A 20,513-nucleotide genomic window follows, 5' to 3' on the forward strand; every position below is an offset into this window, starting at 1 on the left:
TCCAGAAAATCACATTGTATGATTTTTAAGTAATTAATTTGCACTTTCCGTGTCAATAAAGTTTAATGAATGTATTTGAATTGAGAAAGAGAGATCTTATCTTCATGTTTGATTCAACCATCCTTGTTTTATGTTTACTTTGGAAATGAAAGTGCTCTAACTTTCCGTGTCAATAAAGTTTAATGAATTGATTTGGATTGAGAGAGAGCGAGTGGAAGAGAGAGAGAGACAAACAGTAAGAGAGCAAGAGAAAGGGAGAGAGAGGGAGAAGCTCCTCCCGTGTGCAGTAAGGATCCATGCAAATCAAATCTAATTGTATTTGTCACATGCTTGGTAAACAACAGGTGTAGACTAACAGTAAAATGCTTCCTTACAGGCCCTTCCAAACAATGTAGAGTAACAATATAGAAAAATAACAATACAAGGAATAAATACACATTAAATCCATTTTACCTCATTTATAAAAGCATGTCAAATGTGCAACCAGAGGAAAAAAAACTCTAGACCACCTTTACTCCACACACAGAGACGCATACAAAGCTCTCCCTCACCCTCCATTTGGCAAATCTGACCATAACTCTATCCTCCTGATTCCTGCTTACAAGCAAAAACTAAAGCAGGAAGTACCAGTGACTCGCTCAATACAGAAGTGGTCATGACTACGCTATAGGACTGTTTTAACGATAACTTGGATATACACGGGGTACCAGTACCGAGTGGATGTGCAGGGCTACCAGGTAATTGAGGTAATTATATACATATAGGTAGGGGTAAGGTGACTAGGCAACAGGATAGATAATAAACAGTAGCAGCAGCGTATGTGAAGAGTCAAAAGAGTTTGTGCAAAAGGGGTCAATGCAGATAGTCCGGGTAGCTATTTGGTTAAATATTTAGTAGTATTACGGCTTGGGGGGGTAGAAGCTGTTCAGGGTCCTGTTGGTTCCAGACTTGGTGTGTCGGTACCGCTTGCCATGCAGTAGCAGAGAGAACAGTCTACGACTTAGGTGGCTGGAGTCTTTGAAAATGTTTAGGGCCTTCCTCTGACACCGCCTGGTATAGAGGTCCTGGATGGCATGGGAGCTCGGCCCCAGTGATGTACTGGGCCGTACTCACCACCCTCTGTAGCGCCTTGCGGTCGGATGCCGAGCTGCTCTCAATACTGTAGAACGTTTTGAGGACCCATTCCAAATCTTTTCAGCCTCCTGAGGCATTTTCGTGCCTTCTACACGACTGTGTCTGGACCATGTTAGTACCTCAGTGATGTGGAAACCGAGGAACTTAAAAAAAACTCTTGACCCGCTCCACTTCAGCCCCGTCAATGTTAATTTGGGCCTGTTCGGCCCTCCTTTTCCTGTAGTCCACGATCATCTCCTTTGTCTTGGTCACGTTGAGGGAGAGGTTGTTGTCCTGGCACCACACGGCCAGGTCTCTGACCTCCTCCCTATGGGCTGTCTCATCGTTGTCGTCGGTGATCAGGCCTACCACTGACGTGTCATCAGCAAACGTAATGATGGCGTTGGAGTCATGCTTGGCCACGCAGTCGTGGGTGAACAGGGAGTACAGGAGGCGACTAAGCACGCACCTCTAAGGGGCCCACGTGTTGAGGATCAGCATGGCGGATGTGTTGTCGCCTACCCTTACCACCTGGGGGCCCGTCAGGAAGAGATTGCGTCATCTGTGGATCTGTTGGGGCTTTATGCGAATTGGATTGGGTCCAGGGTGTCTGGGATGATGGTGTTGATGTGAGTCATGACCAGCTTTTCAAACCATTTCATGGCTACAGATGTGAGTGCTAGGGGGCGATATTCATTTAGACAGGTTACCTTGCCGTTCTTGGGCACAGGGACTATGGAGGTCTGCTTGAAACATGTAGCTATTACAGACTGGGTCAGGGAGAGGCTGGAAATGTCAGTGAAGACACTTGCCAGCTGGTCAGCGCATGCTCTGAGTACGCGTCCTGGTAATCCATCGGGGCCTGCTGTGAATGTTAACCTGTTTAAAGGTCTAACTCACATCGGCTACGGAGTGATCTCATGCATGCTTCAGTTACTTGCCTCAAAGTCGAGTACAGAAGGCATTAATCTTGTCTGGTAGGCTCGAGTCACTGGGCAGCTCACGGCTGGGCCTCCCTTTGTGTAATCCGTGATAGTTTGCAAACCCTGCCACATCCGCCGAGCATCAGAGCCGGAGTAGTAGGATTCGATCTTAGTCCTGTATTGACACTTTGCCTGTTTGATGGTTCGTCTGAGGATCGTAGCGGGATTTCTTATAAGAGTTTGGATGTGTCCGCTCCATGAAAAGCAGCAACTCTAGCCTTTAGCTCAGATGTTGCCTGTAATCCATGGTTTCTGGTCGGGATATGTACGTACGGTCACTGTGGGGATGATGTCATCGATGCACTTTAATGAAGCCGGTGACTGATGGGGTAGACTCTTCACTGTTATCGGATTAATCCCGGAACATATTCTAGTCTGTGCTAGCGAAACAGTACGGTAGTTTAGCATCCTCTTCATCGGACCACTTCCGTATTGAGCCGGTATCAAATCAAATTTTATTTTATTGGCTGCATACACATATTTTGCAGATGTTATCGCGGGTGTAGCGAAATGCTTATGTTCCTAGCTCCAACAGTGTAGTAATACCTAACAATACACAACAACACACAAATCCATCACATAAAAAGAAAGGAATTAATAAATATTAGAACGAGCAATGTCAGAGTCCGGAACATAAACGTGTATATGATGGTGTGTATAGACATTATGGACAGTATATGGTACTTCCTGTTTTGAGTTTTAGCTTGTAAGCAGGAATAAGGAGGATAGAGTTATGGTCAGATTTGCCAAATGGAAGGCGAGGGAGAGCTTTGTACGCGTCTCTGTGTCTGGAGTAAAGGTGGTCTAGGGTTTTTGCCTCTAGTTGCACAGGTGACATGCTGGTAGAAATGAGGTAAAACGGATCTCAGTTTTCCTGCATTACAATCACCGGCCACTAGGAGTGCCAACCGTTGGGTGGTAAATAGACAGCTACGAAAAAAATAGTGTGGTCTACTGCTTATCATGAGATATTCTAACTCAGGCGTGCAGAACCCCGAGACTTCCTTAATATTAGAGATCAGCGCACCAGCTGTTGTTAACAAAAGAGACACCCCCCCTCCCCCTGTACACACGCAAATACAAATGTCCTGACACACACTGTCGTTCCTTATCGACCATAACGTTGCCTCGGTGGACGCAGACGGAAACATTCTAGCACGTGTGTGTGTGTGTGTGTGTGTGTGTGTGTGTGTGTGTGTGTGTGTGTAAAGTGTTTTCTCTTCACCCTCCACAGGATGTGCACTCTGACCCCAGGGTGAGGAATTCAGTTCCCACAAGTCTGGCTCTCAGCTTGGATTTTAGCACAAATCCTCTTGCGTTGTGCAACTAGTGATATTCACAGAAGTATTTTGAACGTTGGAAGTTGGTGAAAAGTGGAAGTAGGATTCTAACAACATCTTTAATTTATTGCTGCAACTATGTTATAATGTGTATTACTGAATAAGATCTTCAGTAAACGCAGAAAAATGAAGTGTATTTCCCAAAGGAGAGTTCACTATGTGTTTATTATCTATTTAACTAGGCAAGTCAGTTAAGGACAAATTCTTATTTACAATGACGGCCTACACCGGCCAAACCCGGACGACGCTGCGCCAATTGTGCGCCGCCCTATGGGACTCCCAATCACGGCCGGTTGTGATACAGCCTGGAATCGAACCAGCGGGGTCCCGTGTAGCTCAGTTGGTAGAGCACGGCGCTTGCAACGCCAGGGTTGTGGGTTCGATTCCCACGGGGGGCCAGTATGAAAAAATGTATGCACTCACTAACTGTAAGTCGCTCTGGATAAGAGCGTCTGCTAAATGACTAAAATGTAAACATATAAATGTACATTTTACATTTACATTTTAGTCATTTAGCAGACGCTCTTATCCAGAGCGACTTACAGTTAGTGAATACATATTTTTTTTATACTGGCCCCCCGTGGGAATCGAACCCACAACCCTGGCGTTGCAAACGCCATGCTCTATCAACTGAGCTACATCCCTGCCGGCCATTCCCTCCCCTACCCTGGACGACGCTGGGCCAATTGTGCGCCGCCCATGAGTCTCCCGGTCGCGGCCGGCGGCGACAGAGCCTGGATTCGAACCAGGATCTCTAGTGGCACAGTTAGCACTGCGATGCAGTGCCTTAGACCACTGCGCCACTCAGGAGTGTGGACGCCTCAAGCGCTGAGATGCAGCGCCTTGGACCGCTGCGCCACTCGGGAGCCATGTGTGGACAAACATGCCAAGCAATCAGACACTGAATAGTTTCAGCTTACTAAAGTACAACCTATCTGTTCACATCCATCCACGCTCTGTGCCCATCTTTCCCGTTCCTTTGGGACTGAGGCACATGTAGCTGACAATAACACACCACAGATGGTATTGGACAGGACATGGACTCAACACCGTTTTTCTTTTTAGGTCTGACTAATTTTTTCTGACAAAAGAGCCAACTATCCCTTTAACAGAGCCAACTATCCCTTTAACAGAGCCAAATATCCCTTTAACAGCATGTGGAAACCATTTCTACTGTAAGCCTATATCTATATTTGGACCATCGAGGCCTGAGAAAATGACTGAAGTGAATATTTGCATCAATGTCCTGGTGGCATCACAGAACTCTCCAGATAACGGATGGTTAGTTTCACACATTTGACTCTTCAAACAGTGCATTCTGTACACACTGACTATGGATTTATATCTCAATAAGGAAGAAATGTCTTTCTCTCTCCCACCACCCAAGGGACAGAGTTTGCGTGTTGTAACTACAAAGAAACTCTTTCCAGACCAGTCAAAAAGCTATGGAAGAAATTCCCTCTATGTTTTGGCAAGGTCTGGGATAGCTGTGTTAAGGGCAGGGCGAGAGGAGAGGAGAGGAGAGGAGAGGAGAGGAGAGGAGGGAAGGAAGAGGAGAGAGGAGGAGAGGAGAGAGAATAGAGAGAGAAGGAGAGACGAGAGAGGAGGAGAGAGGAGGAGAGGAGAGAGAAGAGGAGAGAGGAGAGAGGAGAGGGAGGAGAGAGGAGGAGAGAGAGAGAGAGAGGAGGGGAGTTGGTTTGCAGCATGAGTGATTGATTGTCATGTTCTGAGAGTGGTGGGAAAGAACTCCAGAGTGTCAAGTCAGGATGCCCTGTTAAGGGTAATCACACTACCAGCAGACACATTAAACTTTTTTTTATTTTTTTTATTAAACTTCCTGCAATGGGTGGGGTGTGGGTGTGGGTGTGTGTGGGTGTGGGTGTGGGTGTGTGTGTGTGTGTGTGTGTGTGTGACCCCATCCATCAGTGTAAACGAGGCAGGGGCAAGGCAGCGTGACCGAAGGTCGAGTCGTTGGGTTAAAGAGTTTCTCAGAGATTTAGAACTGGACTGGATCAACTATGACAGACCAGACACACACTGCCTGCAAACCCCTCATCTAACCCCTGAACATGTCCCGATTCAAACTTTCGTGGACACATCAGCTCATAACTCTCTCTCTCGCTAATGTCACCTCTCCCGGGTCGTACAGCAAAGCGGAGAACACCATCGTGTTCGTGACATTCTCATCTTTCCATATATTGTGGGCCAAACCGTTCGGACGCAACAGATGTTTTCATGAAAAGACAGATTTTTGGGATGCCTCATGGTCTCATGTAATTGGTCTGTCGTTGTAATAAACACTAAGTTACACTATGCATCATATATCAAATATGGTTCTGTGTGATGGCACTAATTCTGGAAGGTGACAGGGACAGAGGGTCTGTTTGATGATAGAGCACTGGTTCACATGACAGACGTAGTCAGACGGTAAGGGAATGCACTGGTTGGACATTCCTGTATTTGTCACCGTTGACCTGTCTGCCTGCCTGTCTGCCTGCCTGTCTGCCTGCCTGCCTGCCTGCCTGCCTGCCTGCCTGCGTCTGCCTGCCTGTCTGTCTGCCTTCCTGTCTGTCTGCCTTCCTGTCTGTCTGCCTTCCTGTCTGTCTGTTCTGTTCCTCTTTTATTGACAGTGGGCTGCAGCCCGTAGCCAGGACTAAACCAATGATGTATATAAACCCTGGATTGCTGATGCTATGTATTGGCCAATGAGAGGCTTTGAAGCCACCGGTCGGCCATATTGGAACTCCCCAGAAGAAGCAGTCCTACAGCATTTAATTTCAATGTTTCATGTATAAGATGACATGTATTTAAGTATTTATGTTGTTGTAGTGTGGACAGTAACATTTAGTACTTTCAGAAAATTATACTGTTTAGCTTTACATTTTTACATTTTAGTCATCAAAGCCACAACCCTGGTGTTGCAAACGCCAAGCTCTACCAACTGAGCTACATCCCTGCCGGCCATTCCCTCCCCTACCCTGGACGACGCTGAGCCAATTGTGCGCCGCCCCATGGGGTCTCCCGGTCGCGGCCGGCCACGACAGAGCCTGGGGGTTTAGCTCACATAATATAAGTATAGATGAAAGTTGTCTGTAATAGAATAAACGTGGCAAAAACAAAATGTATAAACTGATGTAAACAATAATAAATGCATTTCTATAGCTTCCAAAAATATTGTATGTATATAGATACAGTACCAGTCAAAAGTTTGGAGACACCTACTCACTCAAGGGTTTTTCTTTGTTTTTTACTATTTTCTACATTGTTTTGATGACCGCACTTGAAGAAACATTCAAAGTTCTTGAAATGTTCCGGATTGACTGACCTTCATGTCTTAAAGTAATGACGGACTGTCGTTTCTCTTTGCTTATTTGAGCTGTTCTTGGCATAATACGGACTTGGTCTTTTACCAAATAGGGCTATCTTCTGTATACCACCCCTACCTTGTCACAACACAACTGATTGGTTCAAACGCATTAAGAAGGAAATAAATTCCACAAATTAACTTTTAACAAGGCACACCTGTTAATTGAAATGCATTCCAGGTGACTACCTCATGAAGCTGGTTGAGAGAATGCCAAGAGTATGCAAAGCTGTCATCAAGGCAAAGGGTGGCTACTTTGAAGAATCTCAAATATAAAATATATTTTGATTTGTTTAACACTTTTTTGGTTACCACATGATTCCATATGTGTTATTTCATAGTTTTGATGTCTTCACTATTATTCTACAATGTAGAAAACAGTAAAAAATAAAGAAATATATATGCGTGTTTAAAACGATATATATTTTCCTTTATTATTTTCCCCTAACCCTACCACCTCTCCACTAATTGGAGTAAACTAATGGACAACAACACTTAGGCTTCTACTTCCAACTTAAACACAATATATACATTTTACGGACTCAATCTATTTTACAATAGTTATATTTTGTCTGTTTTTAGTCCTTCCTCAACCTCTCCCATCTATTTCTGATGTCCATCCAGTTTGATTTCTATTTGCCATATATTTTTCAACTGTGCCGTTTCACAAAAGTTCTGAAACCTACATACATTTTACGGACACAGTATATTTTATATTTGTTATCTTTGTTGTTATTAGTCCCACCCTTCAGCTCCACTCAACCCCTCCCATCTATCTCTTAACACCATCCATATTGGATTTCTATTTGCCATATATTTTTCAACTGTGCTGTGATGTTTCACAAAAGTTCTGAACCTTTCTATTCTCATAGTTTCTACAGATTGTCAATTTATTTTAAATTTTTTTTGCTACAAGTATTATATTATTGATCGATTGACTATGACTTTTCAAATCACCCAGTAGTGCTATATGCAGTTAGCTCCAGGTAAATGTTGCTATTCTTCATCCCTTCCTGGACCTGACTGAAAGTGACCTTACTCCCTCCTCCTGAGTCGACTGACTGAAACATGACGGAACATTTCTCTTTACGCAATCCAGCGGTTCTCAGTGAGGTAAGACAGGACGCTAGTCAGAGTGAGGTGTGGACCACTTCCTGTTACAGCCTGGCCCCAATGGAGGTGACAGACAGGTCTGATGACTGATTCATTTCCAGTTGCTTTGACTTCCTGCACATTATTCAGACAAAGGCCATCAGGCCCAAACTCTTGAACCATTCAACTTCACTGCCTTCACCTGCCTGAGGAGTGGATTAGAAGAGTCATTCTGAGGAGCTGAGGTGAGAAACAGGAAGACTGTCTGAAACAGATTGACACCACCACTCCTGCCCTTTAGGTTCATCCTCTCTAAGTCTGTCCATTAGTTAGAAAGACCTGGGGCCGTATGTATCAATCGTCTCAGAATAGGTGGGCTGTAGTCTTTTTCATTTTGATCTAAAAGGCTAACTGCCAGTCCTGAGGAGGGATTAATAGTCTTGAGGAGGAGCAGGAGTAGGAGGACCGTCTAAAGGAGGAGCAGGAGGACCGTCTAAAGGAGGAGCAGGAGTAGGAGAACCATCTAAAGGAGGAGCAGGAGGACCGTCTAAAGGAGGAGCAGGAGTAGGAGGACCGTCTAAAGGAGGAGCAGGAGCAGGGGGACCGTCTAAAGGAGGAGCAGGAGGACCGTCTAAAGGAGGAGCAGGAGTAGGAGGACCGTCTAAAGGAGGAGCAGGAGCAGGGGGACCGTCTAAAGGAGGAGCAGGAGGACCGTCTAAAGGAGGAGCAGGAGTAGGAGGACCGTCTAAAGGAGGAGCAGGAGTAGGAGGACCGTCTAAAGGAGGAGCAGGAGTAGGATGACCGTCTAAAGGAGGAGCAGGAGTAGGAGGACCGTCTAAAGGAGGAGCAGGAGTAGGAGGACCGTCTAAAGGAGGAGCAGGGGTAGGAGGACCGTCTAAAGGAGGAGTAGGAGGACCGTCTAAAGGAGGAGCAGGAGTAGGAGGACCGTCTAAAGGAGGATCAGGAGTAGGAGGACCGTCTAAAGGAGGAGCAGGAGCAGGATGACCGTCTAAAGGAGGAGCAGGAGTAGGAGGACCGTCTAAAGGAGGAGCAGGAGTAGGAGGACCGTCTAAAGGAGGAGCAGGAGTAGGAGGACCGTCTAAAGGAGGAGCAGGAGTAGGAGGACCGTCTAAAGGAGGAGCAGGAGTAGGAGGACCGTCTAAAGGAGAAAGGAGTAGGAGGACCGTCTAAAGGAGGAGCAGGAGTAGGAGGACCGTCTAAAGGAGGAGCAGGAGTAGGAAGACCGTCTAAAGGAGGAGCAGGAGTAGGAGGACCGTCTAAAGGAGGAGCAGGAGTAGGAGGACCGTCTAAAGGAGGAGCAGGAGTAGGAGGACCGTCTAAAGGAGGAGCAGGAGTAGGAGGACCGTCTAAAGGAGAAGCAGGAGTAGGAGGACCGTCTAAAGGAGGAGCAGGAGTAGGAGGACCGTCTAAAGGAGGAGCAGGAGTAGGAAGACCGTCTAAAGGAGGAGCAGGAGTAGGAGGACCATCTAAAGGAGGAGTAGGAGGACCGTCTAAAGGAGGAGCAGGAGTAGGAGGACCGTATAAAGGAGGAGCAGGAGTAGGAGGACCGTCTAAAGGAGGAGCAGGAGTAGGAGGACTGTCTAAAGGAGGAGCAGGAGTAGGAGGACCGTCTAAAGGAGGAGCAGGAGTAGGAGGACCGTCTAAAGGAGAAGCAGGAGGACCGTCTAAAGGAGGAGCAGGAGTAGGAGGACCGTCTAAAGGAGAAGCAGGAGTAGGAGGACCGTCTAAAGGAGGAGCAGAAGTAGGAGGACCATCTAAAGGAGGAGTAGGAGGACCGTCTAAAGGAGGAGCAGGAGTAGGAGGACCGTCTAAAGGAGGAGCAGGAGGACCATCTAAAGGAGGATCAGGAGTAGGAGGACCGTCTAAAGGAGGAGCAGGAGCAGGAGGACCGTCTAAAGGAGGAGCAGGAGTAGGAGGACCGTCTAAAGGAGGAGCAGGAGTAGGAGGACCGTCTAAAGGAGGAGCAGGAGTAGGAGGACCGTCTAAAGGAGGAGCAGGAGTAGGAGGACCGTCTAAAGGAGAAGCAGGAGTAGGAGGACCGTCTAAAGGAGGAGCAGGAGTAGGAGGACCGTCTAAAGGAGGAGCAGGAGTAGGAGGACCGTCTAAAGGAGGAGCAGGAGTAGGAGGATCGTCTAAAGGAGAAGCAGGAGTAGGAGGACCGTCTAAAGGAGGAGCAGGAGTAGGAGGACCGTCTAAAGGAGGAGCAGGAGCAGGAGGACCGTCTAAAGGAGGAGCAGGGGTAGGAGGACCGTCTAAAGGAGGAGCAGGAGTAGGAGGACCGTCTAAAGGAGGAGCAGGAGCAGGAGGACCGTCTAAAGGAGGAGCAGGAGCAGGAGGACCGTCTAAAGGAGGAGCAGGAGCAGGAGGACCGTCTAAAGGAGGAGCAGGAGTAGGAGGACCGTCTAAAGGAGGAGCAGGAGTAGGAGGACCGTCTAAAGGAGGAGCAGGAGCAGGAGGACCGTCTAAAGGAGGAGCAGGAGTAGGAGGACCGTCTAAAGGAGGAGCAGGAGTAGGAGGACCGTCTAAAGGAGGAGTAGGAGGACCGTCTAAAGGAGGAGCAGGAGTAGGAGGACCGTCTAAAGGAGGAGCAGGAGTAGGAGGACCGTCTAAAGGAGGAGCAGGAGTAGGAGGACCGTCTAAAGGAGGAGTAGGAGGACCGTCTAAAGGAGGAGCAGGAGTAGGAGGACCGTCTAAAGGAGGAGTAGGAGTAGGAGGACCGTCTAAAGGAGGAGTAGGAGGACCGTCTAAAGGAGGAGCAGGAGTAGGAGGACCGTCTAAAGGAGGAGCAGGAGTAGGAGGACCGTCTAAAGGAGGAGCAGGAGCAGGAGGACCGTCTAAAGGAGGAGCAGGAGGACCATCTAAAGGAGGAGCAGGAGGACCGTCTAAAGGAGGAGCAGGAGTAGGAGGACCGTCTAAAGGAGGAGCAGGAGGACCGTCTAAAACAGACTGGCCCCACCACTTACTTTAGGTTCAGCCACCCTGGTTACATTCCAAATGGAACCCTATTCACTATAGACCAATAGGGCTCTGGTCAAATGTAGTGCACTATACAAGGAATACGGTGCCAAGTGTCTCTATTGGTTTACAGAGACAGAAAACAGAGCAGAGTTCAGTGCTGTAATGTAAGCTAGGACTGTGACGGTCATGGGATTTTTTTTATCCTGAAAAACTCCCCAGTCCTTAACGATTACAAGCATACCCATAGCATGATGCAGCCACCACTATGCTTGAAAATATGGAGAGTGGTATTCAGTAATGTGTCATATTGGATTTGATATGTTTTTCTAAGTAGTGAGAACGCTCGGGAGCGGGCAGTGTTGAAAAATAATGTACAACTAATGTCCTTTTCTTAATTGTAGTTTGGTAATTGACTAAAACAAGTATTTGCTGTGAGCCAATGGGGTAACCTAGGTAACCACAACGTTCTATCTAAGGAACTGTCAGATTCATAATAATACCCCCAGAATTAGCCACACTGAGAGACGCATTGGAATACATTGAATAGATGGAGCACGGTACAATAAATTGCATTAAAACACGATTTAAAATGTATTTTCGGAAGGGCTGTGGACACCGTTCATGTAATATTTTAAATATATACACACACATCAGACGGTATTGGCAAAGAGTTTCTAAACCCAGAGGCGCAACATCACAAGACTTCAAGGAACGCTTGCAAAACAGACCAGGCCGGGGTTTGGGATTCGAGAAGTCAATGAGAGAAGTGAAAAATTATTTTTTATTTATTATTATAAAGAAACAACAGAGATTCAAGCCAATGTTTTAAGTAGTTGAACATGTTATTAATCCAACCTCGTGAAAGTGACAAACTGACACATTTTCATTTTCGTCAAAAGCAAATTTATATCGAAGGAGTGCCTTTGATTTGACGGCCTGCACATGCGCAGTTCGGCGCGAGACACGCATGAGCTTAGCTCGCCAACGTTGCCATGACATCGCCTACAAGTGTGATCTGGGATTTCTTTTGGAGAAAACACTTTCTGCCTATCTGCATAGTGTACCGTCTTTGGAATTGGGGAGCTATTTCATCGTTTTTTTCCACAGGTACATTATTTACCCATTTCAATCCTATAGCAACCCTATGCTTGGCTTGACTGTTATGGGAAGAGCAGACCGTCCGATATGCCCTTCAACATTTTGATATGCAACCTGGAATAAAGATTTAAGAGGAACGGTGCTTCTATAGTGAAACAAATCTCACATCTGTGCCGTTTGCGAGCGCTGTTGTTAGGCTACGTTGTTAAGCTACATTGTTAGGCTACGTTGTTAGGCTACGTTGTTAAGCTACGTTGTTAGGCTACGTTGTTAGGCTATGGCTACGTTGTTAGGCTACGTTGTTAGGCTATGGCTACGTTGTTAGGCTACGTTGTTAGGCTATGGCTACGTTCTTAGGCTACGTTGTTAGGCTACGTTGTTAGGCTATGGCTACGTTGTTAGGCTATGTTGTTAGGCTATGGCTACGTTGTTAGGCTATGGCTACGTTCTTAGGCTACGTTGTTAGGCTACGTTGTTAGGCTATGGCTACGTTGTTAGGCTACGTTGTTAGGCTACGTTGTTAGGCTATGGCTACGTTGTTAGGCTACGTTGTTAGGCTATGGCTACGTTGTTAGGCTACGTTGTTAGGCTACGTTGTTAGGCTATGGCTACGTTGTTAGGCTACGTTGTTAGGCTACGTTGTTAGGCTACGTTGTTAGGCTATGGCTACGTTGTTAGGCTACGTTGTTAGGCTACGTTGTTAGGCTACGTTGTTAGGCTATGGCTACGTTGTTAGGCTACGTTGTAGCATTGTTTCATCTTCACCGAGACATCCACGAGTATAGTTTAGCACTATATCCACACATTCTGGAATGATCTGAATGAAACTGACGCTGTTTGCAAATAATTCAATCTGAGATATCATTACGAATCTAAGCATCGTAGTTTCAGAAGTTGATTTTCCACCCCGGACATGAGGCCCGAGTCTGACGCAGAAAGGAGGTAGGCCTATTTAAGGAATGCATGTTGACAGTATTGGAGGAAATAGCTATACAGACAAATATATGGATAACATAATTGCGTCTGTCAAACAGGTAAGCCTACCTCTTATTTCCTAGTGCTCCAACAAAGCCCTCTTGTTAGTAAATTTGACTACTCAACTTTAAGCACCGGGCGATGTCCATATTGATTTTTGGAAATAGCGATCCACACACGAGTAGTCGCTACATCTCAACTAATGTTTTTTTTCTCTCTAATTTATTCAATTATACACCTGATTTCCCCTTTTTCGTTTAGCTGGGCTGAAGCGGGTTTGAGTATACCTTCTTTTCAACCAATAGGAACAGTCCGACAAATACCTTTCCTACCATCCCACCCCACCCCATCCCATCTCACCCCACCCCACCGCACCCCATCCCATCCCACCCCACCCCACCCCATCCCACCACATCCCACCCCACCCCACCATTATTATGCTACAGTAAGGTTGAAAAAGGCCACATCCGAACGGAGAGCCCCTTGGATGAGAGAGGAAATGAATCAGTTAAAGAGAAATTGCAGAAAGGCAGAGCGGAAGTGGAGAAAGTCAAAGTCGCAGGTGCATTGTGATATTCTGAGAGAGCAACTTGGCATATATAACAAGGCAATTAGAAATGCCAAATGGGCTAATTTTTCTAACTTGATCACTATTAATCAGAAAAAGTAGAGAGTGCTCTTCTCGGCCATTGATGGCCTGATAAATCCTACCCCCGCAAACCTATGTGAACTTTGCTCCACATCGTAAATGTGATGAGTTTGCGGCATATTTCAGAGATAAGATAACCCAACATTAGGATGGGTATCAGTCAAGCAAGACCTGATGAGAAGTTTGATGATATGTGCCCTAGCCTACCACATAAAAGCACTCTGGTTTAATTTTCCCTGGTTGACACAGACATGCTTAGCAAAGGGATATCACAGCCTTCTACCTGCCTTCTCGATCCTGTCCCCACCACCTTCTTCAAAACAGTTTTTAATTGCGTATCTGAAGAAGTGCAAGCTATTGCTAATCACTCCCTGTTCACAGGCACTTTCCCCACTGCACTAAAAACTGTTATGGTGAAACCCCTTCTGAAGAAAAGTAATCTATATTCTTCAGCTTTTAGCAATTTTCGGACAATCTCCAACCTTCTATTCTTAAGAAAAATTCTGGAGAAATTGGTGTTCAAACAGCTAAATGATTTTTTAAGTGCCAACTGTATTTCTGAAAAATTTCAAATCTGGTTTTCTTGCCCTCCACAGCACAAAGACCGCCTTAGTTAAAATGGTAAATGATCTTAGAGCCAAACACAGATGCCAAACAGCTCTCTGTCCATGTACTCTTGGATTTAAGTGCTGCATTCAACCCCGTTGACCATGCTGCCCTTCTGGACAGACAGGAGAGGTGGGTTGGCCTCTGTTGACCGTGATGTCCTTCTGGACAGACTGGAGAGGTGGGTTGACCTCTCCGGTCCAGTTCTAAATTGGTTCAAGACCTATTTAACTGGTCGAGAATTTTTTGTCACCCTTGGTAAACATAACTCTGAGAAAATACATATCACATGTGGCTTTCTACAAGGTTTGATTTTGGGTCCGGTACTGTTCAGTTTATATATGTTACCCCTTGGCAGCGTTATCAAAAAGCACAGAACTTTTGATTGTCATTGATTTTCACTGCTACGCAGACGATACCAACTTTACATTTCTGTGTCACCAGAGGATTTTAGGTCCACGGATAAATTATTAGACCGTATTAGTGATTTAAATACTTGGATGGCTCACAACTTCCTCCAGCTAAATCAAGACAATACTGAGGTACTTATTGTTGGAGCCAAAGCACAGAGAGAGAATCTAACCGCACATTTTAATTCACAGGCAATAAAGATAAAACACCTAGATGTTATTTTAGATTCTGAACTAAATTTCGAATCACACATTAGGAGGAATGTGACCAGAACAGCTTTTTACCACCTGAGGAACATTGCCAAGGTGCGTCGGTTTCTCTCTCAGGCTGATACAGAGAGACTCATCCATGCTTTTATTACAAGCAGGCCTGACTACTGTAACGCTCTCCTGTCTGGTCTACCCAAGAAATCAATCCACTGTTGTGCACCCCAATACATGTCAGACATGCTTTTAAGTTATGTACCCAGTAGGTCCCTCAGGTCCTCTGGCACTGGCCTTTTAACGATCCCAAAGCCCAGGACCAAGAGGCATGGAGAGGCAGCCTTTAGTTACTATGCCCCCAGCCACTGGAATAGCCTGCCAGAGAACCTGAGGTGGGCCGAAACTGTGGACATTTTTAAAAGAGATCTTAAAAACACATATTTTTAGCTTTTTAGTTTGAGTCATTATTTTGTTTTCTTATGTTTGTTGTAGTAAATATTTCAGCTTTTATTTTCATTGTTTTCTTATTTATTTTTTCCTGTAAAGCACATTGCGTTGTATTCCATGTCTGAAATGTGCTGTATGAATAAAGCTTGATTTGATTTGATTCATCCATAACCGTTGGTTACACGGTAATTGTGCCTGTCAGATGAGTGCCTGGCCTCCTGTATAATCAACCCAACCAGATAGCTTGCTTTGCTCTTTGAGGCTCAGGCTCAGCCATGGTTGGAATGCAATGAACAATCATTTATCCTGGAATTGAATGAGATCGTGGAATCAATTAAAACTGTATCTTCCCCCTCAGCACAGAGGAGACAGGATGGGCTGGGGAATGTAGGAGGCTCCAAAGCTGCAGAAGGGAGCAGGGGGGAGTGTCTAGCCTGTGGTATGGAGGTGGGGGGCGGGGCTTACCAGCAGGCAGCAGGGGTAAATTGAAGGTACAACTTAGTCGCTTCCTTACAAGGGCAAGCCTGGACAGATTAGCCCTCAGCAGTCAGTCAGTCTGTAAACACCTGCATTCAGAGTCTATTCTAGATTATGAGATTATGAGCCTTTAGATAGAGAGAGAGTGAGAGTGAGAGTGAGAGTGAGAGAGAGAGAGAGAGGAGAGAGAGAGAGAGAGAGAGAGACAGAGAGAGAGAGAGAGAGAGAGAGAGAGAGATCGAGATCGATCGAGATCGAGAGCGAGAGAGCGAGAGAGCGAGAGAGCGAGAGAGAGAGAGAGAGAGAGTGTCCCACTATCAGAAGTTATAATCATATATTATTGACCTATTACATTATGGAAGTGAACTAAATCTCAGACTTATGTATGTTCAGTCTCGTTTTGGTATTTTGAGGAGTCCCAACAATTAATGCTAATATGCAATAGGCCTACATACCAGGATCTGCTTCACCAGATACACCTGGCTATGGAGTGGAGGGGAGAGGCATTCAGATTCCACAGATAAGGAGATATGGAGAGAGGGCCTTTATACCCGACAGTCAAGTTAAGACATGCTGGGGACATTTGGTAACATCATATCCCTCAGAGAAGCAACCTGGAAGAGGAAACATCATCCAATGGGATGTGTCCCAAATGACATGCTATTCACCCTATTCCCTATAAAGTTATGGTCTGCATCCCAAATGGCACCCTATTCCCTACATAGTGCCCTACTTTTGACCAGAGCCGGAGTCCTATATAGGGAATAGGGTGCCTGAAGGAAAAGGTCACTAAACTCTTTTAATGAATATCAACAAGGTTCATTCACTGGGTTTATCTGTGGTGAGGCTAGTGTGTGTGTCCCTCCCTCCTTCCCTGCTCCCTCCCTCCCTACTCCCTCCCTCCCTCCCTACTCCCTCCTTGCTCCCTCCCTCCCTGCTCCCTCATCCCTGCTTCCTCCCCCCCTCCCTCCTTTCCTGCTCCCTCCCTCCCTCCTTCCCCCTTCCCTGCTCGCTCCCTCCCTGCTTCCTCTCTCCTTCCCTCCTCCCTCCCTCCTTCCCTGCTCCCTCCCTCCCTACTCCCTCCCTCCCTCCTTGCTCCCTCCCTCCCTGCTCCCCTCATCCCTGCTTCCTCCCCCCCCTCCCTCCTTTCCTGCTCCCTCCCTCCCTCCTTCCCCCTTCCCTGCTCGCTCCCTCCCTGCTTCCTCTCTCCTTCCCTCCTCCCTCCCTCCTTCCCTGCTCCCTCCCTCCCTGCTTCCTCCCTCCTTCCCTTCTCCCTCCCTTCTGCTCCCTCCCTCCTTCCCTTCTCCCTCCTTCCCTTCTCCCTCCCTCCCTCCCTGCTTCCTCCCTCTTTCCCTGCTTCCTCCCTCTTTCCCTGCTCCCTCCCTCCTTCCCTGCTCCCTCCCTTCCTCCTTCCCTGCTCCCTCCCTCCCTCCCTGCTCCCTCCCTCCCTCCCTCCCTGCTCCCTCCCTCCCTCCTTCCCTGCTTCCTCCCTCCTTCCTCCCTCCTTCCCTCCCTGCTTCCTCCCTGCTCCCTCCCTGCTTCCTCCCTCCCTGCTCCCTCCCTCCCTGCACCCTCCTTCCCTCCCTGCTCCCACCCTCCTTCCCTCCCTCCTTCCCTCCCTGCTCCCACCCTCCTTCCCTCCCTGCTCCCACCCTCCTTCCCTCCCTGCTCCCACCCTCCTTCCCTACTCCCTCCCTGCACCCTCCCTCCCATCCCATAATTGTTTTTTTTGTCTAGTCAGAGCTCCATACAATAACCCACTTCTCTCTCTCTGTGTCCTCACATTCAGAAACACATGATACAATTATGAATCCAGTTATGTGTGACAGCCCATAAAGGAGTCACTGAGGAGGGTTGAGGCACAAATGGGTCCCCCCCACCCCAAAAAAAATAAACTCCATTAAAGTGTTATTACTCCACACCTGGGAAATCTCATAGGGTGCCTTTGTTCCATTGGTTCCATTTTTGTGGGCGGGCCGGGCCTACTGTTTCTCTGTCTGCACATCTTCCCTTACAGAGTTAGCCTATAATCCATACATTACATGGTTATAATGCATACATTACATGGTTATAATGCATACATTACATGGTTATAATCCATACATTACATGGTTATAATCCATACATTACATGGTTATAATCCATACATTACATGGTTATAATCCATACATTACATGGTTATAATGCATTGCATTGCTGTAATGCCTTGTTTGGTCTCGCTTATACGTCACCTCTATTGAACGCATCTCTGCTGTATATCTAAGGACTACCTTGGCATAAACTATGAACATTGCTCAGTCTTTTCAAAAACCCCTTGGTCTATTCAGTGGCCCTTTCCTTGCATGAAATTTAAGTCTAAACAAACTGTCGTATCGTTCAAATAGAGGTTCTAAACCAGTAGCTGTGGATTCTCATTCATTCCATGGTATTACTATGGTAACTACCCCAACTGCTGTAGTCAGTGCCTCCAGATGATGTCTCAGGGCAGGCAGGCAGGCTCGTGCTAGTTGTTGGCTCCCTGCATCTGTAATTATTTACGTGTAACCCCTGACTCCGCATACCTAGCCGCCCCAGTGCTTCTCTCCCTCTCACTGCCACCAGTAGCCGTCTGGGGATGACAACATCATTCAGGAAACTAGAAGCCAAAGCTTTCAAAGCAGCAAAAAAAGAAACGAGGAAAGAAAAAACGTTTTTCCAACTGCTGCAAGAGAAGGGGGACGATTATGACCATTTTAGGGCACGCTCGCTCCCATCCAAGCCCAACCCTTCTAACCACACGGCTTACTCAGATTCCACTGCTTTTTCTTCCCTATTTTCTCAAAGCAAAAAAAAAGGAAAGTGTGAGAGAGCGAGAGACAGAGAGAGAGACAGAAAGAGAGACAGAAAGAGAGAGCAAGCACGGCACAAATGTTTTCAGCCATTCTCTAAATACTTTCATTTGAATGATTCCATTGGAACTCAGTCTAGTCTGCCCAGTCATACTCGTTCTGATCTGAACCAAACACTCTTAAATTATATAATAAGGGACAATCAATACAATGTATCATCAACACAAAAACAAGTATGTTCTGTAATTGTATGACAAATTAGGCCTGAATCATCAACAGAATATTATAATACTGTTGACATTACCGGAACGGAGGTAGATAGGGAGATCTACAATAGGAGGAGAGGAGAGGAGAAGGGAGGAGTAGGGGAGCGAGAAGGGGGGAGGAGAGGGGAGAGGAGATGAGAGGAGATGAGGTTGGAAGAGGAGATGAGGAGGGAAGAGGAGAGGAGAGGAGATGAGGAGGGGAGAGGAGAGGAGATGAGGAGGGAAGCAGAGAGGAGTGGAGAGGAGATGAGGAGGGGAGAGGAGAGGAGATGAGTAGGGGAGAGGAGAGGAGATGAGTAGGGGAGAGGAGAGGAGATGAGGAGGGGAGAGGAGAGGAGATGAGGAGGGGAGAGGAGAGGAGATGAGGAGGGGAGAGGAGAGGAGATGAGGAGGGAAGCGGAGAGGAGATGAGGAGGGAAGCGGAGAGGAGAGGAGACATGATACAGCAGTAGGAGCACATGTCTGACATCTGTTGCTCTGCGAGGTGGGCGGATTATTCCCAGTAGTAATAGTTATTTTTTGTTGTAGGGGGGATGGGTGAACTGGAGATTAGGCCATTCGTCGGGGCTCAGCAGACACTATGCTGCTTCAACTACAGCGGGCCGGCTGCTTCTACACATTAGGATACAACTAGCCTCAATCCTTCATGTAATGGCTAGTCAAACCATTAGGATAATCAAAAGTTTTGGTGAATTTGCAATATGACACTTACATTGGTTAGCCTATCTAACTCTGAGCTAAATAAATGTAGTGTAAAAATCATTACGAAAACACCCCACTGATGTCAATAATACGCAAAAGCTTATTTGTTTGCTGTCATGGGCACATTTATGTTGGACAATAATCTTGCCAGTTCCCAACCTTCAAAAGAGCAGTATCAATTTCAAAGTAGCCTACAGGTTGCCTGCTGCGCGCTCATAAATCCCTCTCCCCTCTCATCTCACTGCTGCATTCAGGAGGTATTCAAATGCATTTACGCACCACACCAGGAAGGAGGGAGCTAGATCACTATATATCACACCGTAAAGTGTATTCACCTTTCTCTGCTGCTTCTCCCACGCCGGATCCAACAGCATATCCCGGTCCCAGTCATCTTCCTGAGGCATATAATTGTTTTCATCTCCATCATAGGGATCCATGTCGAAGGTAGGCATGGATTATACTTCTTCGCGCTCCTGTATTCTCCGGGACTCAAGGGTGGACCGGAGATGATGTTGCAGCAATACGTTACCGACCGTCTCCCGCACTGGCACACAATCAAGACGGTGTGGTTAAAATTAACGGTCCCCCGGCTTCACTGTATCTCTCTCGCTGAGTCTCTTTCCCGTCCTCTCTCTCTCTCCGCCTTTCTTTTTCTATCAATCTGTTTCAACCTCGGAACTGGAGCGCTATTCTAAGTAGGCAGGTCCTTGAACGCTGCTGCGGACAGAAGCAAAAATGTAGCTGGGAAGAAAAAAATTAACCCCAATGGCGAAAATATACAACGTGATTGGATATAGGGGAGTTATAAGTCCCTCCCACTATCGACCAGTCACACATAATTGGCTGTAGCAGCTGTCAGTGCAAATACTTATTGTACGCTGATTGTATTAGTATAGGTTGGCTGCTCTGGACATGCGGGTACCTTGATTGGATACGTTCTAATCTGTCAAAGTGTTTCATTTTGTTTGAAACAATGTAAT

At 46.6% G+C, this 20,513-nt stretch overlaps 1 protein-coding gene across 5 annotated transcripts in view; it reads right to left on the reverse strand.

The window, feature by feature from the left end:
• Nucleotides 1–20,284, reverse strand: part of actn1 (actinin, alpha 1) — a 140,449-nt gene extending 120,165 nt beyond the window's left edge. For all 5 annotated transcript variants that reach the window (XM_041854559.2, XM_041854557.2, XM_041854558.2 and 2 more), the window contains exon 1: nt 19,869–20,284. In XM_041854559.2, coding sequence (XP_041710493.1) covers nt 19,869–19,985 — 117 coding nt within the window. In that variant the 5' untranslated portion in view covers nt 19,986–20,284. The remainder of the gene's footprint in view (nt 1–19,868) is intronic.
• Between the last annotated feature and the right edge of the window lie 229 nt (nt 20,285–20,513).

The sequence above is a fragment of the Coregonus clupeaformis genome, chromosome 29, assembly GCF_020615455.1.
Source record: "Coregonus clupeaformis isolate EN_2021a chromosome 29, ASM2061545v1, whole genome shotgun sequence".
NCBI classification, from domain to species: Eukaryota; Metazoa; Chordata; class Actinopteri; order Salmoniformes; family Salmonidae; genus Coregonus; species Coregonus clupeaformis.